The sequence below is a fragment of the Vulpes vulpes genome, chromosome 15, assembly GCF_048418805.1.
Source record: "Vulpes vulpes isolate BD-2025 chromosome 15, VulVul3, whole genome shotgun sequence".
NCBI classification, from domain to species: domain Eukaryota; kingdom Metazoa; phylum Chordata; class Mammalia; order Carnivora; family Canidae; genus Vulpes; species Vulpes vulpes.
In genome coordinates this window covers 3,919,186-3,941,534 of record NC_132794.1, presented here as the reverse complement: position 1 = coordinate 3,941,534, position 22,349 = coordinate 3,919,186, and the positions used below count along the sequence as shown (strand labels likewise).

Sequence of the window (22,349 nt, the reverse complement as noted above, 5' to 3'; positions counted from 1 at the left end):
AAAAGAACACAACCTAAAGAAAAAAATCTGATTTAAAAATGGGCAGGAGAACTAAATAGACATTTGTCCAAAGAGGACATCATAATGGTCAACAGGCACATGAGAAGATGCTAAAAATTGTGAAAATTGCCAGCCATCAGGGAACTGCAAATGCAAACCTCAATGAGCTCTCACCTCACACCTGTCGGAAGGGCTAACATCAAGAAGAGAAAAATGGGCTGGCGAGGCCGCGGGGAGGAAAGGGCAATCCTTATGCGCTCTTGGTGGGAATGTAAACTGACTCAACCACGATGGGAAACAAAATGAGCGTTCCTCCAAAAAGTGAAAATAGAACTGTCACGCAAGGCAGCAATCCTCCATCAGGGTATAGTACACCCAAAGGCCACGGAAACAACATTTCCAGAAAATCGCTGCGCACCCGTGTTTATCACAGCGTTATTCACAATAGCCAAGGTACGGAAACAACCCCAATGCCCATCAATGGATGAGTGGATTTAAAAAAAAAAAAAAGTGTGGAACGTACACACAATGGACAATTATTCAGCCGTGAGAAAGGAGGATATCCTAGCAGTGGCAACAACAGAGATGGGCCTCGAGGACACTGTGCTCAGTGAGGTAAGCCAGATGGAGAAAGTACTGTACGGTCCCGTTTTTGTCTAAAAAAGAATTAAATGGTGGTGACCCCGGGGAAGGAGGATGGGGAGGTAAGACTGAGGTCGTTTAAGGGCACAAACTTGTAACAAGAGCTGACACAGCCACACGCAGTCGAATAAATGTGTAGTTTATTCTACACAGACAGTAAGTCCGCGCTGTGAGAAATATCCGCCCAATGGCACCACATCGCAATATAGAAACAGATCAGAGTTACACACCGTAAAGGTGCACAATGTCAAACTTATCCAATGAAAAAAAAAAGTGAATCTGTTTTTTCCTGGAGAATGGGTTCCAGGTGCATGCAGGGGAACATGCTTTCTAACCAACCCCTAAAGGAAGGGTCCAGAACTGCAGGCCAGACATGCCCTACTGCAGCTGGGGACTGAGCTGAGATCCAGCATCTGCATGCTGCGTGCAGGCAGCAGGCTGGGGTGGCCTCAGGGACTCCCCCAAAAATGCAGGTTCCAGCACAAGCGGTCCTGCCCAGAACCCTTCTGCAGGGGCTCTTCTGGAGCTCGCGTGTTCCTGCACCTGCGCTCGTTTGCTAGCCTGATGCGGAGTCAACACTGTACCAACCAAACAAGTCCATCTCTTACAGACCTCGGCTCCGAGACCTCAGGCCGCCACGCGTCCCGTACACGTACGGAAGCACTTCCCAGGGAGGAGGGCCCGCTGGCAAAGAGGAACCTCAGATTACACTGTTCATCAGACCGCAGCACCCAAACTCCACCTGCATGGAGCACCTCTGCCCCAGCTCTTAGCCACAGCTCTAGGTGGGGCGGGGCGGGGCGGGGGGGTGGGGAAACAGGGCAGACGCAGGGCACATTCTAAAGAAGAATCAATGAGACTTGATGATTGATAGGGATGGAGGAGAGAGAGGTAGCAAGGATGCCCCCATCTCCAGTGGGAGTCAGCGGGCGGCTCCTCACCTGTGCTGGGGGGGAACACCTCAAAGAAGGTGGAGAATTTGTTGTGGGGGTGGGTTTTTGGTTGGGTATTTTTGTTGTTGTTGTTGTTTTTGGTTTTTTTGAGAATTTGGTTTTGAACAAACTCAAGGAGCAAAGACTCCCAACTGGCCTCAGGAGCAAGTGAAACATGTATCAGGAATGAAGAATGAAATTATTATAAAGCAAACCTGAGGGGATCCCTGGGTGGCTCAGCGGTTTAGCACCTGCCTTTGGCCCAGGGTGTGATCCTGGAGTCCCAGGATCAAGTCCCACATCGGGCTCCCTGCATGGAGCCTGCTTCTCCCTCTGCCTGTGTCTCTGCCTCTCTCTCCCCCTATGTCTATCATGAATAAATAAATAAAATCTTAAAAAAAAAAAAAGGCAGCAAACCTGAGCTTGGCATGGCTTTGCTTTCTTAGCCCTCTGGTTACATGGCCCCTGAATGGAAAGCAAAATGCCCACCAGAGTGCAATGGTGCCTGTGGGGTGGTCCCTACAGGGGCGGGGGGTTGGGGGGGTGCCGAGGAGCTGCTCCCTCCCTCCGGTGGAAACTGTAGCCACAGGTTCTGGTGCCAGCCCAGGGCAGCCAGCCCCTCCCACACAGAGGCAGACACCCCCCCCACCCCCTGCGCCTGGTCTCCAGGGGCATCTAAGGGAGGAAGCGGCTGGATGCCAGCATGGAGCATCATGAGAAGAGAAGACCGGTCATTTAAAAGAGAGAGAAAAACGATCCCCCTGGGCTCTTCTTGTCTTCTGTCCTCCTCCTGGGAAGACCTAATTATCTGCACTAAACCAGGACAACCAGCACTTCTAACACTCCCCACTACCACTGGCTACGGCTTCTAACAGGATTCACGCCTAAGCTCTGGCAAGTGGACCCAGCACCAGCACCGGCGGCCGCTTCTGTTTCCTGTTTGGTGACGAATCAGTGTTAGAACTTGTCTGTTCCTACCCCTTTTATTTTCCTTTAATAAAGGCTTGTCGCCCCGGGCCTCCCCGTGTGCGTCCTCGGAGGGCACTGCGTCCACGGGCCCCCGTGTCCCGCCCCCGGGATGTGCAGAGGCCCACCTGCAGCGGGCAAGGCTCGGGGACTACAGGCTGGACGGTGACGAGGGAGGGTCACCTTCCTGCCCGAGACCCCCTGAGATGAGGCCTCCACCCCAAGCCTGACAGATAACAAATGCAGATTCTGAGAACAAAGCCAATTACATCAAGGCGCAGTTTCTCATTAACTGGAAGCTCCGAGCTACTCGGCAAATAAAATGTTTTCTTCCATTTGCCCAAAGGGCACAATGCAGAAAACCAGGGTGACTTCTGATTGTGGAGCTCATTAGAGACTTCACAGCCTGGTTGGCAGCAGATCACTCACTCCTGCTTCCCCACGGCCCCGGGGAGTTCAGCAGGTTCACAGCTCCCCCTGCCGCAGGCCCTTCCCACTGAATAGAGACCCCCAAGTACCTGAATTCAAAAAAAAAAAAAGTCAAAAAGGGCTCCCAGCGCTGGCTTGCTCCCAAATGCTGATCACAGCTTGAATGTTCCAGGAGCCCCAAGCCCTCTGTGAAGGAACACCAGGCGGGCTTTGCACAACTGACCACACAGGTAAGGACATTTCATCAAGGAAAACCAGCTGGCCTGGAAAATAAGTCTGTTTCCAAAGACAAATGTTCTTCAGGGGACCCCAGCCGTCACCACACGTCCCCCACACGTCCCCGGGGCAACGAAGGGGGTCCCGGGGCAGCCCCAGGGAGGTCTGAGGGCACAAGGAGAGGACACTCCTTGCAGGGGTCTGGGGAGTGGGGCTGACCGGAGCCCCCTAAGCTCTAGCACTGGTTCTGCTCAGAAGCATTGGCACAAAAATGCTTTACTATCTACTCAGGTCTCAGCCCAAATTCAAATGACCCCAACCTCTCAGCTTTTCTTTATTTGCCCCAGGGACACCCCCACCCCCAAACTTAGCCCCAGCAGGAGCCATGGGCTTAGGGAAGCTACACCCCTAGCCCAGCTGGCTAACCCTGGAGGCATGTGCAATGCAACGCACCTGAAATCAGGCCTCTCAGGGAGCCACCAGACAGGGCGCTCCTCACACAGAAAGAAACCACCAGTTGTTTTTTTGTCAACAGCAATTATTTATTTTAAATACGCTTTCCCTCCAAGCTGTGTTTCTGGCTTCCGTGGACGACGGAGAAACTCTAGATCCAGGGCTGGGTGCACTAGTGCTCCCGGAGGAGCCAGGCCCGTGGGACTTCAGCCTCCGCCTCCACCTCCACCTCCACCCGGGTCACCGTCCGCACCAGCAAATCCCTTTCCTGGGATGTCAGGAGTCAAGTTCGAGGCCCCCCGAATCCCCTGGCACCAGCCTCCGTTAAAGCATCCCAAGAATTGTGATGCACTAACAGTGTCTAAAACCAGGCACCGTTCAGCAGGGCTGGCGTCACCCTTCCCTCCTGTGATCATTTCAAAACCGGCCCCTTTTCTTCGCCACTTGAGGCAGGAATGGACAAAGCGCCCCCATCCCCAGGACCTCTTCTTGGTCCTCCGTGGAAAATCTCTGGGCATTACCAGGGCCAAGCTGGGGTTCAATGTGTCCAATACCCTTTTTCTCAATAGAACTTATATTAACTTCATTTTTTTTTTCCTCATTTAGGGCATCTGGACAGGGGGAAATACCAGAAATAGCATCAGACCATTTCTAAAAAGCCAGGGGCTCTCCTCACAGTTCAATCAGAAATTCCAAAGACAGGTCGTGGGGGAGGGACACCAAGGCTTCTCTTTCTGGAGCCATTTACTGGGGAAAAGAGGAAGGAACGGGACAAAATGGTTTTGGTCTTTTAAAAAACAAAAAAATATATATTTTATTTATTTATTCATGAGAGACACAGAGAGAAAGAGGCAGAGACACAGGCAGAGGGAGAAGCAGGGTCCCTTCGGGGAGCCCGATGCAGGACTCGATCCCAAAACCCCGGGATCATGCCCTGGGGCATGATCAGACGCTCAACCGCTCAGCCACCCAGGCCACCAGGTAGTGGGATCTCTTGATGGCAGGGGAGCAGTCACTGCAGGAGGAGAGGAAGGACGGGGTGTGGTGAAAGGGGGCCAGGACCCAGGAGCCAGCTTTGGGAAAGGCAGCAGAGAAAATGGGTGCTTTAATCATGTGTTAGCTGGTGCCTCTGGGCTAGGCCTTCCCATGGCGCAGGGGCCGGAGTCAGCTCCCAGGGAGCCTCCGAGGGTTCCCACACTGCTATTTTTAAAACTGACAAGAAACGGGCTTGTCAGATTGTCAGCTCTGTAGCTGCAAACCCGGGGTTTGCTCGGGCTCGTCCGGGCTAGCCAGTGCCGATGGCACATTAGCTGCCGGGGCCAGCACCCGGACCGGGCGCTCTGTTATTCAGGGCTTCCTCTTAGCCCAAGGGAGGGGTGTGGGCTGAAAAATGGGGCCTTTGGGGTCACTTGTGCTCGTCTAAATAGTAACCTGTCCATCCCTGAATTCCACCCGAGCCCTCATGACCCCCTAATCAGGGTGAGCCAGGGAGACCACCCATCTCCCCAAAGCCACCAGACATGCCCATAAGGAGTGGGAAACACAGATCAATAGGGTATCACTTGTGAAATCCCTGAAGACCCCCTTGGAAGCTCCTCTGGCAGGTGCTTCTCTGCCCCCGCGGACCTTCGAGGGTTGTCTGGGGCCCCTGACCTCCCCTGCACAGAAGTCCATGCCCACAGGCCTGAGGCAGCCTGCTGCTCCGAGGGGCGTGGGGCGGGTGCTGGGGTGGCCCCAGCAGCGGTGAGGGCTGCACCCAGAACCCCATGAAAATCCTATTCCCCACTTCAAGGGACATCTTGCAAATAGCAGGGTGGGGATGGGAGGCAGTTCATCAAAAGAGGAGAGGCCGACCTGCCAAAATTTGGCAGGACACGTCACACAGCCACCATTTCGAGGCCTAGACGCAACTCTGCAGGCCTGAGCACACCCGGCTCCTGCAGCACCACTGCGGGAGGGGATGCAAATTCCTGCCCAGAACCTGGAGCTGAGGCGGGGAGCCGGCTGCACCGAGAGCAGGCCTCAGCCATCTCCTCAGTCGGAGGAATCCGCCACTGCTGCAAATACAGAAGAACTCCAGCCTGCCCTACCGGGCCGGCAGAGTGCAAGAGGTGAATCTCTTCCTGTTGGGCGATGCTGACCTCGGCCTGGCCGCCCAGGACATGCCACCACCTGCCCGCTTCGGGCCGGGCAGGAAAGGCTTCCAGTTAAAAGACAAAACACTTTTCACCCAGGCTCTGCAATATCCTCAGTGATCCGCCTCAAGTGGAGAAACCCTACCTCCAGCTGGGCCACCCAGGGAACCAGGGCCTGGTGGCTGGAAATCACAGATTCTGCGGATGCAGGCTGATGAGTCAGCCCGGGGACGGGCTTGTGTACTTTTTGTTTGCTCTCCCGACACAAGAAGCCGGTGTGAAAAGCACTGCTGATGAATAAAGCTCGCTTTCATGAGCAGATTCCCTGTCAGTCACATGTCCCCAAGAGCACAAAAAGGCCTCTAGGGCGAGGGTCTTGCCTTTCAGGCTCTAACCCTGGGCTGCTATTCAAAGTGGTTTGGATTTTATCAAAATAACCACAGCGCCCCTCCCGGCCTGAGAAGTTCCCAGGCTCCCCAGCAAAGAAGGGAGGAGGGCCTTGCACACCACCTCACCTTTGTTGGTGCTATTTTTCCGGCACTTGTCACCACTCTACGGAGGTTTCCCAGGAACGCTGGGTCTGAGGCTTAGAGCAAGGAGCCCCCACGGGCTGCACTGTCTAAGCTCCTAGGCCGGGACACAAACAGCGCAGCGAGCACCCAGGGCCCATTTGCTACTGTAGGGTGCCGCCGAAAGCACTGCAATCCTTCTACCTTAGTCCTGGGGACCCAAACAGCCCCGAGAAAAGAGAGCATTGCCGCCAACCAGGCCACCGGTTCCGAGGCCCCAACATTCAATAAGCCAAGGATTAAAAACCAGGTGTCTGAAACAGCAAAGGCTATGTGGGGTTTAAAAGGAGGCGTTTGGGATCCCTGGGTGGCTCAGTGGTTTAGCGTCTGCCTTCAGCCCAGGGCGTGATCCTGGAGTCCCAGGTTGGGCTCCCTGCATGGAGCCTGCTTCTCCCTCCTCCTGTGTCTCTGCTTCTCTCTCTCTCTCTCTGCATTTCTCATAAATAAATAAAATATAATAAAGTAAGGGCAGCCCCGATGGCCCAGCAGTTTGGCGCCGCCTTCGGCCCAGGATGTGATCCTGGAGACCTTGGGATCGAGTCCCATGTCCGGATCCCTGCATGGAGCCTGCTTCCCCCTCTGCCTGTCTCTGCCTCCTGCCTCTCTCTCTTTCTGTGTATGTCATGAATAAATAAATAAAATCTTTAAATATATATATATATAATAAAGTAAAAGGAGGCGTTTGGGGGTCACCTGGGTGGCTCAGTGGTTGAGCGACTACCTTCAGCTCAGGTCAGGTTGTGATGGGGGGTGGGGGGGTCCTGGGATCAAGTCTCACATGCGGGGGAGGGAGCCTACATCTGCCTCCTGCCTCTCTCACGAATAAATAAAATCCTAAATAAATAAACAAGCTGACTTCCTTACGGCTGTGCGATCGCGGCTGACTCTGTAAGGAAGGGCAATCTCCACAGAGAATATTAACAGACAGGACTTCCACCGCCCGCCCGTGTAGAAAGCGAACTTTCACCAAATGAGCATTTGAATGGGCTCCGCCGGAGCTTACACGGAAATGACTAAAATGCAAACGTAAAAGGTGGAACAACAAAAGAGCTGCTGCTCCACACCTGCTTCTCCCACCTCCACCCCCCCCAAAATGATGCACAGATCTCAATGCAGCGACTGGGTTCAAGTGGTGGTGGAGGGGGCGGGGAGGGCACCCCTGAGCACCCCTGTTCTGGGGCAGCCGCTCTGCTGTGGCTTTGGGACCGGGGCGCGGGGGCGCAGGGGGTCACAGGGCAGGCCCCTCCCCGGAGGCTCCGGCTGCAGCGTGTGGCCAGGAGGAGCTGGGGGCCCGCGACCCCCGGGCCCAGCCCGAGCCCGCGGCGCCGGGGAAGCCCGGCCAAGCCACGCCAGGGCTTCCGACCGAAATAATTACCGTCTTACACCAATTTGTGCTCCGGCGTAAATTACTAAGTGAGTCGAGCGGAGCCCAACTCGCTCACAAAGCCCGGATCCCCACACGGCAATTTTTCTAAGCCGAGCGCAGACCGCAGCCCAGGGAGCAGCCCCCGGGGCGCCCCGCAAGGCTGACCCCCGGCGCGACCCCTCGGGGGATGTGCCCGGGGGCCCCGGAGGTGGCCCGGCCTCCGCGGACCCGGCCGGGGGCGCCCCGCTCGCCCTCCGCGCGCACCTGCGGCGACCCAGGTGGCGAGGGGACCCCCCTGCGCTGCACCCCCGCGGGGCCCGCCCGCCCCAGCGCCCCCGCCCGGGCGGCTCACCTGTCGTCGACGTGCAGGCTGGGCGAGCACTTGATGGCGAGCCACGTCTTCCAGTGCACATGGCGCACCTTGTACACCTGCCCGAAGCCGCCCGAGCCCACCTTCTCCCAGCCCGCGAACTCGCCCGCCTCGAAGGTGCGCAGCAGCCCCAAGGCCCACGGGCGCCCGCTCTCGCCCTCCATCGCGCGCGTCTCGCAGCCGCCCCGCGCCGCCGCGGCCGCCCAGGTGCCCAGGTGTGCGCCCCGCCCGCTGACGCCACTTCCGCCGCCCGCCGGCCCCGCCCCCCCGCGCCCGACCCACCCCCACCCCCCACCCCCCACCCGGGCCGGCCCGGGGCCCCCGCGGGAGTCCCCGGGGCGCGCGTGGGGTCCCCGCGTTCCGCGCGGGGCGCGCGCACCTGCAGGCCGGACCGGGCAGGTGCGTGGGCTCAGGTGGCAGGAGGGTCCTGCGCGGTGGTAAGAAGCGGGCGGCTGGGGCCGGTTCCCCCGCGGCCACCACCACTGGGCACAGCTTTGCCAAAAAAAGGGAAAAGGTAGCCAACCCCCCCCCCCCCATCCCCCGGAGACTGACCTTCCCACCGTCACGGATCCTGCCGGGAGGTCCCCGGGCTCACCTCTTCTCTCATCAGGGGGCCTTCAGCTCTGCACCTGCCGAAGCTCCCGGACCTGCCACCGCTGTCCAGATGGAGAACTGGTCCACCACCGAAGGACCCCTCCTGCACCCCTCTTTAGAGCTGAACCCCCCGAGCCCTGGCCCTCACGCGTCTTTTTCCTCTATTTCTAAAATGGTGTTATTTCGAAATATGTTAGGTGTTTGCACACAGGAATCACACAGCGAGGGATCTTTTGCAACTGGATTTTTTTTTTATTATTAAGATTTGATTTATTCATGAGAGACACACAGACAGACAGAGGCAGAGACACAGACAGAGGGAGAAGGCTTCCCTGCGAGGAGCCTGATGCAGGACTGGATCTGGGGACCCTGGGGTCACACCCTGAGCAGAAGGCAGATAGATGCACAGCCCCTGAGCCACCCAAGTGCCCCTGGAACTCGCTTTTTTTTTTTTTTTTTCACGAAGCATAACTCCCTGGAAATTAGTTGATTAGTTGTCTTGCTTTTTTCTACACAGAAGGTTCCGCGTTGGACGTAACTTTTTTTCTTTTTTTAATCACCCCAACAGCAAATCTAAAGCGTGCTTGAAAGACAGTAGGGTTCCTGCATCCTTTACCAGAGAACAGTATCTTTTGTACACGTGGAATAAATCGGAAGGAAAGATGTGTTTTTTTCCACCATTGGGAGAAAAAAAAAAAAAGTCCCCAGCCCTGAATGAGCTGATATCTGAGTCAGAGGTCAAGCAGTGTGACTGCAAACTTCCAGCCTAAAAACCACTGTACATTCAGTCCTGCAGGAGTATAGAGTGAGGGGAGGTTTGTTCTGGGCCGGATGAGGTGAAGAATGGAGGTAGGACCGGAGAGGGGGTCAAGGAGGGGGTACTCTAATGCACTATTTTTGTGTTACCCAAAGAAGGAGAACCTCGCTGGAGTGTGGAAGCCTCAAACTTATTTCTATGGGTTTTACCTTCCACGGGGCATATGCTTGTCTTATTTTACAGCCAGTAATGGAACTCTGGGGCTGCAGACTGCCCCCTCCCTGACAGGGGTGCTCTTCGGAGAGTGCTGGCCCCTCCAGCACACCCCCACACCCTCCCACCCACCGTGGGCCCAGGCCCACTCCTCCTTCTCCCCATGATCTTAAACTCAGGATTGATCTCCCGGAGGAGACTGGAGCGGCCAGTGGCTATGGATTGTAGCAAATGTAACTAAACATTTACACTCACATCTTAAAAATAATTGGGATTTTAAAGACACCAAGATCACGTGAAAGTAAACATAGTGGTTGTTTTGGTGGAGAAAAACAATGAATCGACAACCAGAAAATGAGTCACTTGGCGACATTGTTTCCGGAACTCAGCTAGAGGCACCTTTCTCCAGACTTCCTGTGCTCTAGAATCTTCCTGCAAGAGGTTCAGCAGCATAAGTGACTAACCGCCCACACCGTTCTAGTAATAAAATACAGCAATTTCATTTATTTAATCATCTGGTGCTTCACTTAACAAATATTTATGGAGTGGCTGCTGCAGGCCCCGCGCTGGGTCCCTGGGCCGACACCTGGAGCCCGCAGCAGCCTGGGTAGCCGGTCCCCAGCAGCAAGCCGACAGGTACAAAGATCAAGGCCAGAGTTGGGTGGGCCCGGCTGGCTCCTCCTTGGACTTGGCCGCGTTCCTCACGCAGGCCACTCACCCCAGTAGGAAGTTCAGTATTTTAATCTGTAAAAGGAAAATAAAGTAGCTTGCAGGATTGTGAACAGAGCCCAGGCTCTAGAGCCTATGGGATTATAGGGGAGTGTTGTTTATGGTAACGGTCGCTGGTCACAGGCTAGAAGGCTGGCATTTCTGAGTATAAAAGTAACTTTTATACTTTTATAAAAGTAACAGTTTCAAAAATTTAATGATTATTTTACTATTGTGTATTTTATAATGTGAGGAGACGAGCCTTGGTGGCTGCTCTGTGCCCATCGAAGAAAACCCCAAAGATAGTTGAGAAGTAGAAAATATCTTACCATTTTTGACAGAAAAAAAAAAAAACTTGCTTTATACTGAGGTATGGTGACACTCCAGTGCTTAAAGAGAATAAATATTTAGTTTTATTTTGTTGTGCAGATATTTAACACAAAAACATAGCAAGTACAAGTGACAGGTAAAAAGATCTAAAATGAACACGGCAAATCAATTAGTTGAGGTGCTCTAAATCACTGAAAGGACACAATAGAAAGATCGTCATTTTTGAGTGTTCTATCACTTAGAAGCTTTAAAAAATTAATACTAACATATCATTTTGGGTATGAGATTAAGCATAAACACATTGGAATTTAAAGCTTTTAACTTAGCTTTAAAATACAGTAAGTCGGGATCCCTGGGTGGCGCAGCGGTTTGGCGGCTGCCTTTGGCCCAGGGCACGATCCTGGAGACCCGGGATCAAATCCCACATCAGGCTCCCGGGGCATGGAGCCTGCTTCTCCCTCTGCCTGTGTCTCTGCCTCTCTCTCTCTCTCTGTGACTATCATAAATAAATAAAAAATTAAAAAAAAAAAAAAACATTAAAAAAAAATAAAAATAAAATAAAATACAGTAAGTCATCAAAATATTATTAAATAAGACAAAAACGTATATTAAGGTGAATTTTCCATCTTAATGAGGGGTAGCAATTTTCATCATCAAAAGGGAAAGCTTATCCGTAATTCCGTCCGCACACCTATTCTCCGAAATGATTGAATCCACTACGCGGTCAATGAAAACCTGTCAGCAAGGCATATAATATATTTGCCTCGCTTCTAATATATTTTAGGGAAAAATAGAAATGGACTGACAAATATGTGAGTGCACGTTTTGCAGCCCAGACTTGGAAGTGCCCCTGGGGAGGGTTAGTGGCCAAGGCTGCGCACAGCCCGGTGGCCCCCGCGCCCCCAAGAACTCAGCGCACAAGTGGGACCCCCCCCTCCCGGGGCTCCAGGGCGGGGGAGGGGGGGAGGGGAGCCCCCGGGGAAGTGACAGCGACCTGTCCCGGAGCTCGGGCGGCCGAGGCGGGCAGGGCCCTGGGAGGGAAGGGCGAGCCCCGGGACCCAGCGGCCCTTCCCCGACCGAGTGGCAAGGCTGCGGCGTCCTACCTCGGGGGCCTTGCAGCGCGAGGGGCGCCCCCCAGCCCCGTCCAGGGCCCCGGGGTGCCCGGAGGCCGGAGGTCCCCTTCTCCCCCTCGGGGGGAACCCGCCGACCCCGCCGCCCCGCAGCAGGCAGGTGCCGCGCTGTCCTGAGACCGCGGGAGGCGCTGCCGCCCTGGCCCCGCCGAGGGGGGCCCCTGCCTCGGGTGGCCGCGGGGCTGGGGGGGGGGGGCGCAGGGCGTGGGCCGGGTGCTGGCTCCCCTCTCCCACCCCTGCCCCCGCCCCCGCCCCTTCCCGGCTCCCGGGACGCTCCCCCGGGTCCCGCCCTCTGCTCGCCTCTCCCCTCCCCCTCCCCCGCCCCTCGCCCACTCCCCGGGAGGCTCCCCCAGGTCCCACCCCTCCCGCTGCTCGCCTCTCCCCGCCCCTGCCCCCCTCCCCCGCCCGCCCCTCTCCATCTCCTGTGCTGCCCCCCATGCTCGCCTCTCCTCTCCCACCCTCCCCTCCCCCAATCCCCGGGAGGCTCCCCAGGTCCCGTCCCCACCATGCTCACCTCTCCCCGCCCCTGCCTCCGCCCCCCTCTCCCCCCCGCCCCTCTCCATCTCCTGTGCTGCCCCCCATGCTCGCCTCTCCTCTCCCCTCCCCCTCCCCCGCCCCTCGCCCACTCCCCGGGAGGCTCCCCCAGGTCCCACCCCTCCCGCTGCTCGCCTCCCCCCGCCCCTGCCCCCCTCCCCCGCCCGCCCTCTCCATCTCCTGTGCTGCCCCCCATGCTCACCTCTCCCCTCCCCTTCCCCGCCCCCGCCCCCGCCCCCGCCCCTCCCCCACTCCCGAGGAGGCTCCCCCAGGTCCCGCCCCTCCCCATGCTCGCCTCTCCCCGCCCCTGCCCCCGCCCGCGCCCCGCCCCCTCTCCCCCGCCCCTCTCCATCTCCCGGGGGGCTCCCCCAGGTCCCGTCCCCACCATGCTCACCTCTCCCCGTCCCCGCCCCGCCCCTCCCCCACACCCCGGGAGGCTCCCCTGGCCCCGCCCCCACCATGCTCGCCTCTCCCCGCCCCCGCCCCGCCCCTCGCCCACTCCTCGGGAGGCTCCCCTGGCCCCGCCCCCACCATGCTCACCTCTCCCCTCCCCCGCCCCTTCCCCCTCCCCCGGTCCCCTCCCCCCCTCCCCCCTCCCCCCGTCCCCTCCCCCCGGGCTCCCCCAGGTCCCGCCCCGCCCGCCGTGCAGGCTCCGCCCCAGGAAGGTGGCCCCGCGCGCCTCCTGCTGCGACTTGCTCGGCTGTTCCTGAGAACTCCGGGCAGGATCTGGATGTTACTGGCTCAAGAGCAGGACTCGGTCCCCGCCGCCTTCCGTGTTCCTGGCTTGTGAGGGCCCCGGAGCCAGATCGCGCGCCCCCGCCCCCCCGCGCCCCCGTGGCCACCGCCGCACCCGACCTCCAGCTCCCAGCCCTCACCCAGTGCTGTCCTTGCTCTTAGTGGGAGCGCGGTGACACACGACGTTGCGTTCCAGGGTAGGCCGCGGTGATTCACCATCTCTGCAGGTCCTGCTGCGCTCAGCACAAGTGCAGCCACCAGCTGTCACCAGGCCACGCGGTGACAGTACCATTAGCTATATTCCTGTGCTGTGCGCTCAGCCCCTGACTCACCCGCCCGGGCTGGGCGCCTGGACCTCCTGCCCCCCTTCACCCATGTGTCCACCCCCTCCCCGTGCACCCCGGGCCCTGGCTGGCAACCACCAGTTTGTTCTCTATTTCAGCGTCTTTTTCTGCTTTTTGTTCCCCTGCTCATTTATGTTTTATTTTTTAGATCATATAAGTGAAATCATATGGTATCCGTCTTTGTTGACCTCATGCCCTCTAAGTCTATCCACGGTGTCACACGCGGCAAGAGCTCATTCTTTGTCAGGGCTGAGTAATATTTCATCGTGTGTGCACCCCACTTCTGTATCCAATCATCGGCACTGGGCACGGGGCCTGCGTCCATACCCTCCTGTCGTAAATACTGCTGCAATGAACACACGGGTGCTGGATCCCTTCGAAGTAGTGTTTTGGGGTAAATACCCAGGAGTGGAGTTACTGGATCATAGGGTAATGCTCTTTTTAACTTCTTGAGGAACCTCCGTACTATTTCCCACGGTGGCTGCACCAGCTTGCAGTGCACGAGGGTTCCTTTTTCCCAACATCTTTGCCAACAGTTGTCGTTGCTTGTGCTGTTGATTTTGGTCATTGTGACAGGTGGGAGGGAGCTTCGCAGTGTAGTTTGGATTTGCATTTCCCTGATGCCACGAGATGTTGAGCATCTTTTCATGTGTCTGTTGGCCATCTGGATGTCTTCTTCAGAGAAATGTCTGTTCGTGTCTTCTGCCCGTTTTTAGTTGGATTATTTGGGCTTTTGGTGTTGAGTTATATCAGTTCTTTATATGTTTTGGATGTTCTTTTTAAGTTTTTTTAGATTTAATTTATTTATGCATGAGAGACACAGAGAGAGAGGCAGAGACACAGGCAGAGGGAGAAGCAGGCTCCATGCAGGGAGCCCGATGCGGGACTCAATGCCACGACACCAGGATCATGCTCTGAGCCGAAGGCAGACGCTCAACCACTGAGCCACCCAGGCGTCCCATCGTCTTAGGGTGGAAATGGCCTGCCTCTCTAGGTTCAACCTCTGGAGTCTGCTGCTCTCAGCTCTCTGGCTGTTGCCCCCACCCCAAGTCATCTGACTCAAGCTCCACAGGGCCTTTGCACCAGCTGTCCTGCCAGTCAGGAAAGTTCAGCTGATGCCTGGTTTACTCCCACTCAGCCCACCTCAGTCAGATTCCTCCGTGACAAGCTCATGGGGCACGTAGCTGGGCGTATCAGCGTGTTTATTGGGTCTGCTGATGAATACCTGGCTCCTCCACTCTGGGCCGCTCCTCGGGCAGAAGCTCTTGTATGACACCCATCCCCTGTCCCTCCACTGCCGGCTGTCCGGGTTCAACACTGACCATCACACTTCCCAGTCCTGGCCACACCAGCCTTTTCGTTCGTCCACAACTTGAGCACACTCCTGCAGCTCCCCTCCGGGGATATGCTGGCACTCACCCCCAGGGGGCCTCACCTGCCTTCCCCTCTTTTGTGCAATGTCACCACCTCCCCCAGGCCTTCCCAGGTGACCCATCTAAAAAGCACCCATCCAGCCCAATTTGATGCCACACCTTGGAGCCTCTCGGAGGTTGGGAGGTTATTCTCTTTCTGTTCACAGCATCCTGAAATGCATGGCTGCTCCATTACTCCGGGCTGGGTGCTGGGTGGTCACTGAGACAGCGTCCCCAGGGCCTGGGCCAGCAGGATCAAGCTTTGTACCTCTAGGATCTTTCTACAGCAGCCCCGGGGACAAAGAAATGCCCAGCACTTCCGTTTATTAGGTAGTTCAGATCGAACAACTTTAGGGGGGCCTGGGTGGCTCAGCAGTTGAGCATCTACCTGCAGCTCAGGGTGTGATCCCAGGGTCCTGGGATCGAGTCCCGGCTGCTTCTCCCTCTGCCTGTGTCTCTGCCTCTCATGAAAAAATAAATAAATCTTGAAAAGAAAAGAAAAGAAAAGAAAGAAAAGAAAAGAAAAGAAAAGAAAAGGATTCATGGGAAAACAGCGTGGCGGTTCCTTAACAAGTGAAGCGGAGAAGGCCCACCTGACGCAGCCACCTCCCCTAGGTGCATACCCAAAAGACAGGAATTCAAACAAAACTTTGCGCACAAGCGTCCCTAGCAGCATTATTCATGGGAGTTGAGACAACCCAAGTGTCCCCCCGGGGCCGGATGGGTGAGAGGAGGTAGGGAAGGCGCCCGGCGGGAGGAAGCGGCCTGCATCTGCGTGGTCACAGGTGTGTCCCGCAGAGGGTTTCACTTCCCAGGTTATCACCGGCCTGGAGCTGAGAGCGGGAGATGAAGCTGTCGGCTCTGGGCTGTAAAGATCGGAACCAGATCTCGTGTCAGAAATGGTGATGATCTCAGCGGCGAAGCAGCGACTGGACCCGTCTTATCTACGGCTGGCGAGAGGCCCTGGGTCGGGGTGGGGGGTCCAGAATCGCAGCCAAACGGTCCTTTCCAGCAGCTGGATGCCTATCTCGAGCAGTTTTGCAAAGGCCCAACTGATTTCAAAAAGCAGGTCGGCAGAGCCCAGCAGCGGACTGGGACCGGAAAGTGACCCTGGTTTATTTTTACTGGACACGCGGGGGACGTCTGCACAGTTACACCACCCACTGGGGAGAGCTGGTGGGCCTCCTGCTGAGCTCACAGCCTCGGGGGCCAGGTGGTCTCTGATGATGAACTGGCCTGAGCCGTGGGGAAGGGCCTACCTGCGGGGGCCAGGCCTTCAGGAGGGGGGCCCTGTGGGGAATAGGTTCAAGGCCAGCAAACACAGCCCGGAGACTGAGCAGAGCTTGGCGAGCCGGGTCCCCCGACTGATTCCCGGACCCGGGGACACAGAGCTGAAAGGAACGGGGCAGCCCCCCATGTTTCATCGGCATTGTCTTAAAGCTGCGAGCTGTCTGTGGGGTCCTCAGAGCTGTTTCCAGGACGTTGGTGGCCGAACCAGCACACAGGTCTGCAGGGACCCGATGATGGAGGCAGGGAGCATGGCCCAGACCCCAAGACTCTCCCACAAAGACCCACTGTGCTCCTAAATGCGGAGGTGACATTATTTCTAAATAGGGTCTTTGCAGATGGTCAAGTGATGATGAGGTCATGGGGGTCGGGGGGAGGCTACTGCAGCGTGACTGGTGTCCCTACAACAAGGGGACATTTCCACCCATATGCACGAAGGACAGGTGATGGGAAGATGCACAGGGAGAAGGCGGCCATGTGACTGCAGTGACGCATCTGGAAGCCAACAGGAGCTGGCAAACGCCAGGAGCTGGAAGGGGCAGGAAGGATGTTCCCTAGAGCCTTCACAGGGGGCCTGGCCCTGCCGACGCCTGGACCTCACGCTTCTGGGAGAGAACAACATTCTGTATGGCTAAGGCCCCGGTGCCTGGCGCTTGAGTACAGCAGCCTCGGGAGGCTGACAGAGCCAGCCCCATCCACGTGTCTAAGGATCCTTTATTTTATCCAAAAACAAGAGATATTAAATTTCTCTGCGTTCACTCTGGGCTGACCGTAGCTGGTCAATAAGTCATCTCAGGGGGTGCGGGAGGGGGGGGGGAATGTGTGGTTAATTCTATGTGTCACCCTACTGGCCCACAGGGTGGTCAGACATTCTGGGTGTGTCTGTGAAGTGTTTTCAATAAGACTAACTTTGGGATCGCTGGATCAACTAGGGCAGATTTCTGTCCCCACACCTGTGGGTGAGCTTCATCTAATCAGGCAAAGGCCTGAAAAGAAAAAGGAAGTAAGAACATTCCTCTGGCCTGACGGCCTTTGAAACATCAGCCCTCCCAGGGTCTGGAGCTCACCTCACGGCCTGCAGATCTCGGGGTTTGTGAACCTCCAAAATCATGTGAGCTGGTTCCTAATGATAAATCTCTGCATCTGTAAGACTGAACCCAGGGGTTCCGCTCCCCCGAAGAGCCCCAGTTCAGGCAGGGCCTTGCAGCTTCCCGTTTAACTTCAATCCTGTTTGCTGAAGCAAGGCCAGTCTTCTCGTTGGCCCAAATGGTAGCCTCACATTTCTGCAAGCTGTTTTGTAATTTTTTTTTAAGATTTTTAAAATTTATTTATTTGAGAGAGTAAGAGAGAGGGAGAGAGAGAATTCCAGGCAGACTCTGCCTGCTGAGGAGTCTCATGACCCTGAGATCATGACCTGAGCCAGAACCAAGAGTCAGACACGTAGCTGGGGGAGCCACCCAGGCACCCCTATTTTGTTTTTTGTTTTTTGTTTTTTTGAAGTCATTTCTAAGCCTCTGCAGTGAAGCTTCATGCTACCGGTAGTTCAAGGTCAGTGAAATGAGCAGTCAGGGCAGGAAACTTCACTTGTCTGGGCACATCCTCTGACAAAAAGAGGCAGGGAAGTCAGGGGCTGTCGTTCGGAAGCCGAACCAGCCCTACTGAAAGGATCCTAACACAAGGCGTCTGACGGTCGGCCAGCCGCCGGGCTCTGCTGAGCTTTCCCACCGCCCTGGGCCAGGATGGGGCTGCCCTCCCCCCCAACATCCACGTGAGTCACGCCCACCCCAGGGCTGTGAGCCCTGCACGCGTGTGGCTCTGCCAGCGGGGTCTCTCCTATCGCGGCTCCCCATCAGACATCACCAGCCAAGACTCTTCTCCCCAAGACATCTATTTGGAAAGGAATGCTCCTCGGGTACTATTTCTCACACACACCCTGGTGGCCGTGCCAGATTCTCAAGGGAGCGTTTCCACGAGGTGGCCATCTGCCATCTGCGGATGGAGCGTGGGAACTGCAGCCGGGCGGCCGGGGAATCCGTGGAGGAGCCACGCGGTCTTTTATTCACTTGACCAATATTTGCGGTGCACCTGCTGTAGGCCCAGGCGCTGCCCTCGGGACAAGGGATGAGGGACGAGTGATGGTGGCCTGGCTCTGCCCTCCTGGGTCTCTCCATCCAGGCCTCCGTGAAATCCCAGGCATCCAGCCCGAAGGAGGCAGCAGCATGACCTACCGATGGCGAAGTGGGCTCTCTTGCCTCAGTTTCTCCCTCTGTAGAATGAGAAGGTGGAACCGAGGGTCCCTACCTCACAGTGCTGTGGGGATTAATAAATGAACATGTTCCCGGCACAGTGTCTGCATGCCCTGGGCCCTAGGCCAGCATTGCCTTGACTGTCTTCCCTCTTGGGTGGGCTTTCAGGGCTGCTCTGAGGCCGTGCAATCTCCCACTAAGCCCATCAACGTGGACAAATACAATGATACCAAAATGTATTCCGTGAAAGAGCAAGTTGCAGCCATTTCCAAAATGAGACCCATTTCTGTTAAAATACCATATAATTTGCAAAAGCAGAATAGAAAAGCAGCCAGCTATCTATCATCCATCCATCCATCCATCTACAATTTATCGACTCTCTATCATCTTTCTTCTATGTATTTGTCACCTCTTCATCTGCTTCTATTTTAAAAATAAGAGTGGGGGTGCCTGGGTGGCTCAGTGGTGGAGCGTCTGCCTGTGGCTCAGGGCGTGATCTGGGGTCCCGGGATCGAGTCCCACGTTGGGCTCCCCTCAGGGAGCCTGCTTCTCCCTCTGCCTGTGTCTCTGCCTCTCTGTGTGTTTCTTTCATGAATAAAAAAATAAATAAAATCTTAAAAAAATTGGGAGTGGGAGAAAAATCCATAAGCATTTTTGGAGGTTATCCATTTTTGAAGGGTGTGGGATGGAGATAAAACTTCTTTGTATGCACCTTGTCTTATAGATGGGACTTGAGGACCATGTAAATATCTCACATGCTTATAAAACAAAATGAACTTTTTAAGTTAAATAATTAATTAATTTTAAAGATTTTATTTATTCATGAGAGACACACAGAGAGAGGCAGAGACACAGGCAGAGGGAGAAGCAGGCTCCTTGCGGGGAGCCCGATGCGGGACTTGATCCCAGGACCCCGGGATCACGCCGTGAGCCAAAGCAGATGGTCAACTGCTGAGCTACCCAGGCACTCCCCAAAATTAACTTTTAAAAAGCAAAAACGTATCAAGTCTGTCAGAAGCATATCGAAATCTATCAGAAATAAAATAAGAGGAGCCGAGTGTGTAACCACGCGCTGGGTGGCCTCACCAACCAGAGGGAGCTGCTCCAAGTGCATTGACAACGTGGAGGTGAGAAAGTTCTTCTAGGAAAAGACATGACAAAGACAAAAGAACTATGAAAAACCAAGAGCAACCTTGGACCTTTCCCAGTAGTTATGCTGTGGGTGTGATTATGCCGGGACTGGTATGTGTTGAGGGATAAAGCAAATGTGATGCCCAGACTCTATCATCACCTGTGTCACGGGGAACGGAGATATTTGATGTGAGAACAGAAGGTTAGGAGCCCCGAATTCGTCATGGAAATAGCACAGAATAATAAGCAAAATTAATTTAAAAAACATGCCAAAAAAAAAAAAAAAACATGCCAACATGCTGTGAATCGGGCCAGTTATCCATCGAAGTGTGAATCTGCATCTGGGGGGTCGGCTGGTTCCTCCAACAGCAGTGCATCCTCTCTTCTCCCTCTGCTCCTCCTGCCAACTGATTTTATATAAACAGGAAACTCCCATTTCTACCCTAATGAGCTGCGTTGATTTAGTGTAGTGAAACTTTAGGGCCTTCTGAGAACACAAGGTGAAAGACATCCATCTGTAAGCAATGGGGAGATTGTCGGACTTTATGTTCCCTATTGATGGGGGAGCCCAGAGAAAATATATTCACTTTTCTATAATAATCTATTGCTTAAAAGTTACGAGACGAGTAGGTCCACGTTACACACGCGACTGTGCGGAATGGGCTCTGCAGGAATTGGGATTCGCCTGCTTTCCGTGACCAGTTCCCGTTCTGAGCCCTGATGAGAAGGTCTGGGAGGTGCGGGCGGTACAACCACCCCCATCCTGTCCCAGGGGACGGGCTACGCTATGCGCTCGGACGCGCTCGCTCGTGGTCCTACAGCTGGAGGGGCTCAGAGGAAAGCGACTTCAGTTATGTGATCTTTCAGTTATTTTGCAGCACAACCCCGCTTTGCGACGACTGATTTCGTGTGTACTTTAAAGCTTAAACAAACGGTGCGTCATTTAAATGTTCGTTTTGAATTTGTTGAGAGAAAAGCCAATATTTATTTTTCCAGAAAATGACTCAAATGTGAAACCTGTGTCGTCGGAAGCAGGAAGAGATCAAAGGAACGACTGTAGAGTACATGAAAAAAGTGACTTATGCAAAACTTTATCTGTAGACGGCCTCCCTCCTGTGGTCAGATGGACTTTACCCTGTGTGTGCGTGCGTGTGTAAGTGTGTGTATGTGTGTGCATGCATGTGCATGCGTATGCATGTATGCACGTGCGTGAGTGTACACACACATCCACATGTGTGCACGTCTAAGTGCGTGCCCATGCATAAGCATATGCATGTGTATCTGCACGAGTCCATGTGTGTGCACACATGTGCATGAGTGCACTGTGCACATGTGCACATTTGTACACATGTGTGCGTGCCCGTGTGTGCATGCGTGCACATGTGTGTGAGCCTGAGCCAGTCTCCCCTCTCGGCCGCACGGGACCCCCAGGCCAGCTCACAGCCGGGAGAGCCCCACAGCCAGCACCCGCCACACGGCAGCCCCGCACATCCCTCATCCCACATCTGGGGGTGCTCTGGGGAAGTGAGTGTGGAAGCACCTTGCTCGGCCAGCTTATGTGTCCCCCAGGAACCTTCGGGACCCGGGGATTCGGGGAGCTCCTCCAGCGTGAGAGGGAGAAAGCAATCAGGAAAGCAGAGGGGGAGACACCATGCAGACACGGGCTGGAGGGCTGGCGTCCTGGTTCCAGAAGCCCTGTGACCCTGGGGAGGAGATGCGGCACCAGCAGCACTGGGACACGGCGGTGGGAAGAGAGAGGACTCCCAAAGCAGAAAGAAGTCTCAGGAATTGGCAGATGACAGCCAACCCTGGAACCTGGAAAGGCCGAGGCCTCGCTGCGGACACCGAGAGAGCCAGAGGGGAGGTGCCGACGTGCGGGCCTGGCTCGGAGGGAGGGGGCCGTGGCTCGGTCCTGAGTGACGCTCCCAGCCCCTCTGGCCCACGCTGTGTGCTGCTGTCCGGACCCGACCTGGCCTTGGGGACGAGAAGGCAGCGCCGCACCCCTGCCTTCCCATGCCCTCGCTCCACGCGCCTTCGGGGGGCCCGCAGTGTGCCTGCATCCCCCACCCCGGGGGAACCCGGCCGCAGGGCTCGGCTGCAGGGGGAGACGTGCGGGTCACTCACAGACCCTCAGGGCGCCCGGCCCTTCTGGCCACCCACGGATGCTTGGCACAGACATATGCACGTCCACACACACGCTTATACACACACACCCACAGGCATATACATACATGTACATGTATGCACACACATGCGTGCACACGTGTATGTCTGCATATATATCCATACCTTTATTATTTTTTTATATCCATATCTTTAAAATGATTGCTTTTTAACAAAACAGCACACCTCATTTTCAGAGCAGGTTTTTGTTTTAAGAGATTTTATTTATTTATTCATGAGAAACCCAGAGAGAGGCAGAGACACAGGCAGAGGGAGGAGCAGGGGAGCCCGATGTGGGACTCGATCCCGGGACCCCGGGGTCACGCCCTGGGCTGAAGGCAGACGCTCAACCGCTGACCCACCGGGGCGTCCCTCTCTCAGAGCGGTTTCAAAATGGTTTTTGTTGTGATGTTTTAGAAACGGGACGCAGAAAGCACAGGATTCCCATCTACCCTTGGTCCCTGGCTCCCTCGCCGTCGCCCAGGGCCCGGCCTTACTGGCATCTGGCGTGAATGCGGTACTTCGTCCCCAGTTATGAAGCAGCACCGATCATTGACCCTTGGCTCAGAAATTTTCATTAACGTTTAAACTAACAAACCATTTTAAATACGTGAATGACTTTTCTGAAGGCTCTCCTTTCTCCGCGCTTGTAGATCAGGGTTTAAGAACTTTCACTTTCTGTGGAGG

General features: G+C 55.5%; 1 protein-coding gene across 3 annotated transcripts in view; it reads right to left on the bottom strand.

Annotated features, from left to right (window-relative positions):
* Positions 1-8,895, bottom strand: part of RIPK4 (receptor interacting serine/threonine kinase 4) — a 28,683-nt gene extending 19,788 nt beyond the window's left edge. Inside the window, exon 1 of one of the 3 annotated variants that reach the window (XM_072739960.1) lies at positions 8,674-8,895. Coding sequence is in view for 1 of the 3 variants with exons in the window: in XM_025983377.2 (XP_025839162.2) it covers positions 8,061-8,242 (182 nt within the window). In the remaining 2 variants the exon portion in view is untranslated. Of the gene's footprint in view, positions 1-8,060; positions 8,318-8,630 lie in introns of those variants that run through there. The other 2 variants (XM_072739961.1, XM_025983377.2) reach the window with 2 other exon arrangements.
* Positions 8,896-22,349: the final 13,454 nt, after the last annotated feature.